This window comes from Heterodontus francisci, chromosome 19 (assembly GCF_036365525.1).
Source record: "Heterodontus francisci isolate sHetFra1 chromosome 19, sHetFra1.hap1, whole genome shotgun sequence".
NCBI lineage: Eukaryota > Metazoa > Chordata > Chondrichthyes > Heterodontiformes > Heterodontidae > Heterodontus > Heterodontus francisci.
The window spans coordinates 65768684-65779787 of NC_090389.1; the positions used below are offsets into that span (position 1 = coordinate 65768684).

At 44.9% G+C, this 11104-nt stretch overlaps 1 protein-coding gene across 3 annotated transcripts in view; it reads right to left on the minus strand.

The window, feature by feature from the left end:
* mkrn2 (makorin, ring finger protein, 2) overlaps positions 1–8709 on the minus strand; it is a 36599-nt gene extending 27890 nt beyond the window's left edge. Inside the window, exons 1-3 of one of the 3 annotated variants that reach the window (XM_068051821.1) lie at positions 8611–8701; positions 2778–2906; positions 955–1133 (exon numbers count right to left, since the gene is read on the minus strand). In XM_068051821.1, the coding sequence (XP_067907922.1) occupies positions 955–1133; positions 2778–2899 (301 nt within the window). In that variant the 5' untranslated portion in view covers positions 2900–2906; positions 8611–8701. Of the gene's footprint in view, positions 1–954; positions 1134–2777; positions 2907–8495; positions 8558–8599 lie in introns of those variants that run through there. The other 2 variants (XM_068051822.1, XM_068051820.1) reach the window with 2 other exon arrangements.
* Positions 8710–11104: the final 2395 nt, after the last annotated feature.

Below are 11104 nucleotides of genomic sequence, written 5' to 3' on the forward strand. Positions count from 1 at the left end.
GAGATGATGAGGTTTGGAAAGGGAACTTTAGAGTTTAGGCCCAAGGCGGCTGAAGGAATGATGTGTCATGGTAGGGTGGCCTTGGAGGGGTTTGAACACTAGGATCAGAATTTAAATAAAAAAGAAGGCATTGGTGAACTCAAGCACAAGGGTGATGGGTCAATGGGTCGTCATACGAGTTTGGAAACGGGCAGCAGTTTTGGATGAGTTCAAGTTTGTGCTGAGTGGAGGATGGGAAGTCGGCCAGGAGAGCATTGGAATAGTCAAGTTTGGAAGCAACAAATGCATGGAAGAGGGTTTCAGCAACAGATAAGCTGAGGTGGGGTGGTGACAAGCAATGTTACAGAGATGGAAGTAGGTGGTCTTTTATGGCGGACAGCATATGGAGATGGAAGTACAACACAGGATTAACTAGGACACTGAAGTTACAGTCTGGTTCTGCCCGAGACAGTGGCCTGGGAGGGGAATAGAATCGGCTGTGAGTGAATGGAATCTGTGGTGGTCTTTGGACTTCCCAATGGCTAAATGGAGGAAATTTCAGCTAATCCAAGACTGGATTTTGGGCAAGCAGTCTGACAAAGAGAAAGTGGAGGGCTCGAGAGACTTGGTGCTGAGGCACAGTTGGTAGCCATCATGTTTTCAGATGATGTCACCAAAAACAAAAAGACAAGGGGGTGGAGCTGAAATGCAAAGAGGGGAGTTTTTAGGAAACTTTTGAAAATAGAGAGCATTCCACACTGTAACAGATGAAGGACCAATTGCTAAAGGAGGAGCAGAATGGAGGACAAGGAGTAGACTAGTGTCACAGTCTCTTTGCAGCCTCTCAGATTTCACTACATGTGCCAAAAAAACAAGATACACCCATGTTTCTCTCATAGCTTTGGGTAGCAAAATATCGCAAAACCCATGAGTGAAAAAGGCACACGACCAATAGACAGTCCCATTTTAACATACCTCGATCTTTTAGTTCAAGTGTTTTCTTTTTACATCTTCCAGATTCAGTAACTTTGACAGGCACAGTCTGTTCTGCAGCAGTTGATTCTGCAATTGCATCATGAACAACAGGTGTACAGGTGACTCTAGAGATTACTGGCCCCACTGCTCTAGATCCAGGAAGTTTCACATGGTCATATCTTATCAATGAAAAATAGAGTGTAGTTAGACACCAGATACATTATATCATCACATCAGTAGGCCTACTGATGAACAGCAGACACATTTAATTTAAACCCAAACAACACCTGAAATAAAAAGGGGGAATTTTAACTCGCAGACAAAAAACTGGTAGGACAGGTGTGCTGCCCACCCGGGAGCTGCAGCAGGAGGTTCAGTCAATTTTAACGGCTGGGCTTTCATTAACATCTGCTGTCCAACCAACTGCTCAAATTGGGGATCTAAAGAGGCAGTTCATCGGCTTTGGAGCTGCCAAGATTTGGCAGCCCTGAAGCCACCAGACCAGTAAGGCCAGTTGTGGGGGGGAAGGGGAGGAGGCATTGGGTTCTTGTGGGTCGGAATTGTGGGAAAGACTGGGTGACTGCAGCAAGAAAAGACAAACAAAAGGGCAAAACTATTGAGGTTTTTTCCCCTCTAACAGATAAAGGAGCTGCAAAGAGTTGAATAAACAAAGGTGGTTAAAGTGTCCGTGCATTTAACAAGACTTGTGGTTAAAGTGCTCATGCATTTAACAAGACTTTGCCATCTGTTATACCAAGTAATAACATCTTCAGGCATTTCACAGAACGCCACTCCTTTGCAGCACTTGAAAATAAATTAATAAACTTCATTTCCATAAATATTTTCAGACCCTTCCACTATTGTGCTGGGATTCATGTCATTTTGTCAGAGCAGACATGCTTGGCTGTAATTAGTCATTTGTACCTTCAGCAGCCACAAGATGCAAGGGAGACAGGCATGACTTTCATACTTAGGTGCCATGTGTGTGCACAATGGTTTATTTCAGAAGGTGGTACTAGATAGAGTTTTCCTGCTCACAGCTGGCCAGCAGCAAACACAGCTCATACTCCCATAAGAAAATGAATACCATGAGATTTTTTATTGAAAACCAAAATAAAAATTCAGGAAGTGGCACTGTTGTTGATACTAAGTCTCATATCAACTAAGAATGTAGCTGTTGTTAAAACGAGAAAAAAATGGAGTCAAAAACTAAAAGGGTAAGTCTTAACTTGCGACCTCTACTGCCTAGAAGAACAAGGGCAGCAGACACCTGGGCACACCGCCACCTGCAAGTTTCCCTCCAAGCTACACACCATCCTGACTTGGAACTATATCGCCATTCCTTCACTGTCACCGGATGAAAATCCTGGAATTCCCTTCCTAACAGCACTGTGGGTGTACCTACACCACATGGACTGCAGCGGTTCAAGAAGGCAGCTCACCACCACCTTCTCCAGAGCAATTAGGGATGGGCAGCAAATGCTGGCTTTGCCAGTGACGCTCACATCCCATGAACGAATAAAAAAAAAGGAGGCAGAAATAAACAGATTAGAGCCAGAAAAAGCAGAAGCCAATAATTTGGCAATGCATTCAGATTTAAGCAATAATTTTGCGGTAATGAGAGCTAGCAAAGAGTGGATATATGATGCTTGTTTTCCCCAGAAAAACAATTTTAGCTAGCTTCAAATTACAATAGAGAGCATGAGTCTGACATGCTTGCCCCCCTGTTCCTTAAAACTGTATAACTCAACAATTCACTTCCCAAAATAGCATCGTAGTAGCATGGTATTAGTTTGAAAAACACAAAATCACTGTAACCCTACCTGCAGTGCTCCCCATAGGCACACTGCCCTTTCTGGTAGAATTTACATATTGTAGATGGCTTGCTTGTAGACAAATCATGGGAAAACATACAGCGACTTCCTTCACGGCAGACCCCATGCATAAAATATCTAAATAGAATTATTTATAGGGTTTAGACAATTTTACTTCTGTTAGCATTATAAACAGATAGGACAACATTTGAGACATCAACTAGGTATACACCATTGTTTATAGAATTATCTGAAAAGGGCAGCAAAATAAAAACACAAAAACAAAAAAAAGGCATCCGTGAATAGCTATAAAACCACCCCTACACAAATAATCAGTGTGATGTTAAATTTTACAAAAGCATTCATACATGTGAAAACAAATGTTATGTAGTCTGCTCCAACTCATGCCAATTTACATTTTATAAAGTGCTGCCTCAAATTTCTCTCATTGATCCCTAAGCATATTGCTTTGATTTGATTTAGAGATACAGCACTGAAACAGGCCCTTCGGACCACCGAGTCTGTGCCGACCATTAACCACCCATTTATACTAATCCTACACTAATCCCATATTCCTACCACATCCTCACCTGTCCCTATATTCCCCTACCACCTACCTATACTAGGGGCAATTTATAATGGCCAATTTACCTATCAACCTGCAAGTCTTTTGGCTGTGGGAGGAAACCGGAGCACCCGGAGGAAACTCACACAGACACAGGGGGAACTTGCAAACTCCACACAGGCAGTACCCAGAATTGAACCCGGGTCGCTGTAGCTATGAGGCTGCAGTGCTAACCACTGCGCCACTGTGCCATAATCTTTAATTACAACACCCCAAAAAATAGTTTGCAGCTATACTTAGTTGGGATGCTAGGAATCCACATCAGTTACAAACTGCTAGAAATGTTAGTGTTAGGGGGTCCATTATTGTATACTGAAGGGCAGCTGTTAAACCTAAGTACCAATAATTCCAAATGAACAGGCTGGGCCTCTTTGCTCTTGAAAGGAGAAGGCTGTACAGTGACCTAATCGAGGTCTTTAAAATTAGGAAAAGTTTTGCTGGCAATGACAGACAGAATATTTCTATTTGTGGGGAAGAACACTCCACTGGAAGTGATTAGCAAATTCTGCTACCTTGGTCTACAGTGACAGACAATCTGACCCTTGATGCAGAGTTCAATACACACAAAGGAAAAGCAGCTAGCGAAACGCTCGTGGTATAACACCAAGTTGACCCTTAGGACCAAGCTGTTGGTTTATAAGGCCTGTGTTCTCAGCACCTTACTGTATGACTGTGAAACATGGGCGACTTACAGCTACCAGCAAAAGCAGCACAATAATTTCCATCTTCGCTGTCCGCAGCGCATAATGGGACTATCCTGGGAGTAGGACAAAATCACAAATGTGGCAGTCCTCTCAAAGGCTGAGTTGGCACTACTCAAACAGAGGTGGCTTCGGTGGATTGGTCACGTCCACAGGATAGAAGACAGTTACATAACCAAGGACCTTCTGTATGGGGAGGTAGACAGGGTCAGACGACCAGTGAGGCATCCAAAGCTCCGCTTCAAGGATACTTGCAAGTGTGACATGAAGGCCCGAAATGTCGACTATCACACCTGGGAGTCACGAGCTGACAAAAGAGGAAACTGGCGACACATCCGGTGGACTGGTGTGCACTATCACGACGAACAGTGGCTACAGCAGCTTGGCAACAGGTGCCAACATCAAAAACAACAACTCATGGCATCACTTGACAGCGTCGCGTGTGACACTTGTGGCAGAATCTGCCTCTCAAGGATTGGCTTTCACAGCCATCAGCAAAGGTGCACCAAGAGAAGACACCCCACCTAAATAGATTGTTTGCTGCGTGTCCATCATCTTTCATAGATGGAAGGATGCCAACCGGGGAAGAACAAAACTAGAGGCCCATCGATATAGGATAATTACCAAGAAATCAAATAGGGAATTCAGAAGAAACTTCTTTACTCAGAGAGTGGCGAGTATGCAGAACTCTACCCCAGGCAGTGGCTGAAGCAAATAGCATAGATACCTTTTAGGGGAGGCTAGATAGGCATATGAAGGAGAAGGGAATACAGGATTATGCTGATACAGTTAGATGAGTAAAGCCAGGAGGCGGCACGGACTGGTTGCACTGAATGGCCAGTTTCTGTGTCGTATATCCTATGCAATCTGTAACATAAAACTTGATTTAAAGGGAAACTGTACTTATCTAAACTGAATAACCAAATGTTAAAGGAGACAGCATGTTGTATGCTTAACCTATGGCCCACAGCTGTCTTTTAAACTTTAAAACTGCTGTGCAGAGGCTGCTGAACACAGATTTTACATAAAATATATGCAGAGCTCACCATACAATGACAAATATAGTCATAAATACTCATCACTACAAGATAACAGCCAAAACGGGTTTGCAGTCATATTGTACTCAAATGCTGAAGAATCCAGACAGAGATTTAATCTATATGGGCTAGCCTGTGTATAAACCTAGATTGCAAGACAACTTACATTTATAGAGCAATGTTCCAATGTGCTTCAAAGAGGCAGAATGAAAAAGATGGACACCCAAAGGAGATATTTAGGAGAAGTGTATCAAAGCTTGGTCAAAGGCTGGGTTTCAAAGAGGGCCTTTAAGGGAATAGAAGTGGAAAGAAGGGGGTTTAAGGGTATTCCAGTCTGTTGGGCCTAGGCAGCTGAAAGCACAATGATGGGACAAATGGAGGGGTGCACTTACATGAGCTTGAGTCAGAAGAATGATGGGTAACCAGGACTTGGTGTAGCATAGAACAAAGAACAGTACAGCACAGTACAGGCCCTTCGGCCCACGATGTTGTGCCGAACCTTTAACCTACTCTAAGATCAAACTAACTACCTACCCTTCATTCTACTATCATCCATGTACCTATCCAAGAGTCGCTTAAATGCCCCTAATGTATCTGCTTCTACTACCACCGCTGGCAGCGCATTCCACACACCCACCACTCTGTGTAAAGAACCTACCTCTGACATCTCCCCGAAACCTTCCTCCAATCACCTTAAAATTATGCCCCCTGGTGATAGCCCTTTCCACCCTGGGAAAAAGTCTCTGACTATCCACTCTATCTATGCCTCTCATCATCTTGTACCCCTCTATCAAGTCACCTCTCATCCTTCTTCGCTCCAGTGAGAAAAGCCCTAGCTCCCTCAATCTTTCTTTGTAGGACATGCCCTCCAGTCCAGGCAGCAACCTGGTAAATCTCCTCTGCACCCTCTCTAAAGCTTCCACATCCTTCCTATAATGAGGCGACCAGAACTGAACACAATATTCCAAGTGTGGTCGAACCAGGGCCTTATAGAGCTGCAGCATAACCTCGCGGTTCTTAAACCCAATCCCCCTGTTAATGAAAGCCAACACACCATATGCCTTCTTAACAACCCTATCAACTTGGGTGGCAACTTTGAGCGATCTATGGACATGGACCCCAAGATCCCTCTGTTCCTCCACACTACCAAGAATCCTGTCTTTAAGCCTGTATTCCGCATTCAAATTCGACCTTCCAAAATGAATCACTTCACACTTTTCCAGGTTGAACTCCATCTGCCACTTCTCAGCCCAGCTCTGCATCCTGTCAATGTCCCGTTGCAACCTACAACAGCCCTCCACACTATCCACAACTCCAGCAACCTTCGTGTCATCGGCAAACTTGCTAACCCAGCCTTCCACTTCCTCATCCAAGTCATTTATAAAAATCACAAAGAGCAGAGGTCCCAGAACAGATCCTTGTGGAACACCACTGGTCACCGAGCTCCATGCTGAATACTTTCCATCTACTACCACCCTCTGACTTCTATGGGCCAGCCAATTTTGTATCCAGACAGCCAACTTTCCCTGAATCCCATGCCTCCTTACTTTCTGAATGAGCCTACCATGGGGAACCTTATCAAACGCCTTGCTAAAATCCATATACACCACATCCACTGCTCTGCCTTCATCAATGTGTTTTGTCACATCCTCAAAGAATTCAATAAGGCTTGTGAGGCATGACCTGCCCCTCACAAAGCTATGCTGACTGTCTCTAATCAAACTATGCTTTTCCAAATAATCATAAATCCTGTCTCTCAGAATCCTCTCCAATAATTTGCCCACTACCGACGTAAGACTGACTGGTCTATAATTCCCAGGGTTATCCCTATTCCCTTTCTTGAACAAGGGAACAACATTTGCCACCCTCCAATCATCCGGTACTACTCCAGTGGACAGTGAAGATGCAAAGATCATCTCCAAAGGCGCAGCAATCTCTTCCCTCGCTTCCCGTAATATCCTTGGGTATATCCCATCTGGCCCCGGGGACTTATCTGTCCTCATATCATTCAAAATTTCCAGCACGTCCTCCCTCTTAACCTCAACCTGTTTGAGCATATCAGCTCCCCTACCACCTCCGACTCCAGGCACAAGTTCCCTCCACTATCCCTGATCGGCCCTACCCTCACTCTGGCCATCCTCTTGTTCCTCACATAAGTGTAGAACGCCTTGGGATTTTCCTTAATCCTACCCGCCAAGACTTTTTCATGTCCCCTTCTAGCTCTCCTATGTCCATTCTTCAGTTCCTTCCTGGCTACCTTGTAACCCTCTAGAGCCCTGTCTGATCCTTGCTTCCTCAACCTTAAGTAAGCTTCCTTCTTCCTCTTGACTAGCTGTTCCACATCTCTTGTCATCCAAGGTTCCTTCACCCTACCATCCCTTCCCTGCCTCATCGGGACAAACCTATCCAGCAGTCACAAGTGCTCCCTAAACAACATCCACATTTCTGTCGTGCATTTCCTGGAGAACATCTGTTCCCAATTTATGCTCCCCAGTCCCTGCCTAATAGCATTGTAATTCCCCCTCCCCCAATTAAATATTTTCCCATCCCGTCTGCTCCTGTCCCTCTCCATGACTATCGTAAAGGTCAGGGAGTTGTGATCACGATCACCGAAATGCTCTCCCACCTGGCCTGGTTCGTTGCCAAGCACCAAGTCCAACACAGTCTCCCCTCTAGTCGGCCTATCTACATATTGGACATCAGAATTACAGAGGGTGGACGATGGGAATCTGGCCATTAGAGCTTTGGAATAGTTGAGTTGGAGACGCCAAAGGCATAGATGAGAGTTTCAGCAACAGATGGGCTGAGATACTGAGGGCAGAATTAGGCATTATTATGTAGGTGGAAGTAGGCAGTCTTTGTGTCAGGCTGGATAGATCAGAAGTTTAGCTCGGAGTTGAACATCATGCTGAGGCTGCAAACCGCTTTTTGGACGATCCTGATGCCAATACAACACCACAGCTCCAGATGTGTAGAGCAACCACAGTACAAGTTCGTGATGCTACAGAACACAGGCATTCGGTCCCGCAAGTAAAACTTTAAACTCCTTAAAGCACAGAAACAAAGACCACGGTGGCTTTAGAAGCAAACGAGTTTAACAAGCAATTCGATCAGTTTTAAAATATTTTCAACAAGCCAAAAAAGTAGAAACGGAATCAAAGTATTTGGCTAGTATTGCTATTTAATATTTAACCCCAAAGGCACAAAAAAAATTTTTTGGTCGCAGACCTGCTGTAAATATGACAGCGCACGGTCAAAAGTGAGCCCGGACCCTCCGGTGTTCAGCTCCTTTGTACTGAGGGAGTTTGTTCGGTGTTGAAAGCAGAGGGAGGAAGGTGAAGGCCTGGCCCTTACAGCCCCTCACCTGATAGCGGATAGAAACCCCGGGAGCCGCCAACTCCTGCTGCCTCAAACCCTTCGCCACCCGCACCTTCCCCGAAGCAGGAACAGGATTCAAGAGGTCAGTACCTGCACGTCACCTGTTTAGTACTCATCGTCCCGCCGCCAGTCCTACATCATCTTCATTTCCCCAGCCACCCACCCCCCCATCAATTTCCTGTCCGTCCGTCTAAACCCACGTACCCGCCACAGGAACTGACACGCGGTTCCGAGGCTCAGCAGCGCCCTCGCGGTACCGGCCCCGGCCAGAGGGGGCAGTACCGCCGGCGACGCCGCGGCTCCTCTATGGCGTGCTCAATTGACGTCACGCACCTGACCAGCTGGTACCAGGAGCCAAAATTGTGCTTGGGCTGCATTGCGTGGTTGGGCACTGCGGTACCTCTCATTGATCTGAAACATTAACTCTGCTTCTCTTTCTACAGATGCTGCCAGACCTGCTAAGTATTTCCAGCATTTCTTGTTTTTATTTCAGATTTCCAGCATCTGCAGTGTTTTGCTTTTATTTTACCTCTCATAGTAGAGTTGTCCTTGGCTGCCCCTTGATTCGAGGACAACATCTGCTAAGGGCCGGGAGTTTCTGCAGTGGGTCTTCACGTGACTGAGCAGGCTGATTTTCAACCCACAGCTCTATGGGCACCTGGAGCGGGCCGTCCCATGAGCTAGTGGGACCTGGAGAGCAGGATTTGTCTCCTTTTCTTCTCTACTGTCACTCTGCCTCATCAATAAGGCGTTGGGACTCGTTGCAGCGTTGTTGGATAAGTTGTCACCATTCTGAACCATTAGTAGCAAGCTCCTCCCAGTTGTTAAAGCCAATGTAGCGGCGCTTCAAGGGGAGCTTCAGATTTTTTTCTTTTCGATGGCGTAAGACTGCAGACAGGTCAAGAAGGATAAGGAGGCCTGTGTCACAGTCACATACAATGTCATTTGTGACTTTGATAAGAGATTTTGATAAGAATGACTTTGAGAAGAAATAAAAGGAGGTGGTAATGGGATAATAAAAGAAACAAAAGATGGGTCTAGAGAAGCTGATAATGACAAAAGCAGAATCATTACCAACACCTGCTGCCTGATAAAAGGGATCCATGGTTATGATAAATAATCTTCATGTATTGTTTAAAAAAAGTCAGAACATCAGCTGACCAGACAGTGCGATTTTTTGAGTGGAGGTTATAAAGGCCTGCAAATGATGGAAATTGAACTAAAAGCAAAATTCCGTGGAAAGTTCTACTGCTGAAACATCAACCCATCCGTTCTCTGTACAGATGTGCTGGATCAACTATTTATTTCCAACATTTTTCTATTTTTTCAGTTTTTTATTGAGTACATCAGGCAATATGCAAAGTGAAAACTAGATACTAATCAGATTTTCAAAAAAATGCTGTTTTTCCAATTTCTGTGTTTTTTGATGTGGAGGCATAGATTGTTATTTTTTCCAAATTAATTATCAACAAAACAAACATCAGAACAATGATCAGATCAATTTGTAGCAAAATCGGCCCATTTCTCTTTTGAATATGTCATATAGAAGGATGTTGGAGTGCAATACAAGTGTTATTTTACATAACTTGAATGTGCCACAGGTAGGTGTTATTGTTTAAGTTGTTATGTACAAGTGAAATCCTGTGAGAGTTTAAAATTATATGAGATCTGGAGATCCAGGAAGGATCTTGAATTCTCTCTGTGTGGCTAAGCCTACTTCATTAAGTGTGTTCTTAAGGTGCTGGAAGATTTTTTTTCCCGTTTTATAGTTCAGTGTCACTGAAGTTTGAAATATTTCTTGAGTTCCAGCATCACAAGTCACTACAAATAACCACACAAAGTTAATTTTATGAGGTAAGTAGTTTTTAGATCCGAACCGACCATACACTTACGACAGTATTTGTTGTGCTAATTGTGCATAGTTTTTGTTTATAGAATAGCAAAGATTACGAGGGATGCACTGTTAATATCTACATTGGGTTGAAACTTATACTCCCGCTGCCGAAATCGGTGGCGGGCGAAAACAATGGCGGCCCACCTGTGCGGGCCGCATGTCGTGGAGCCACTGCGATATTAAGCGCAGCGGCTCATTTAAATAACCAGGGCGGGTCGCCCCCTCCCCCTGAAATGACTTTGGGGGGGGGGTGGGGTGGGCTGTCCATCCCAGGCAATGGAAGGCGCTGACACCATTTTTAAACGGCTTCGAGCCCTACTGTTCCATTTAAATATTTAAAGAGATATGTAATAAAAAAAATTAAATCCCTTTATTCTGGCCCACTCCCACACCCCCAGTAACAATTAAATTAATTACTTGGCCTCCCCCCCCCACCCCAAAACACTTAACTTGTCCACATTGCCTTCCCCCCACCCCCAACAAAGTACATAAACTTTAAACTATAACCCTTCCCACCATATTACTTTGACCCTGCTCTCTTCCCCCCACCACCCCTGCACTGAGAAACTTACCTCCTCCCCCCTCCCCACCAGTTTTCCACCTTGGTTCCCCGAACACTGATCCGAAGGCGCAGGAATGCCAGCCAGCAGCATGACAGTTGCACTGGGACAGGTAGCAGGAACGCAGGTCTCATCAATTCG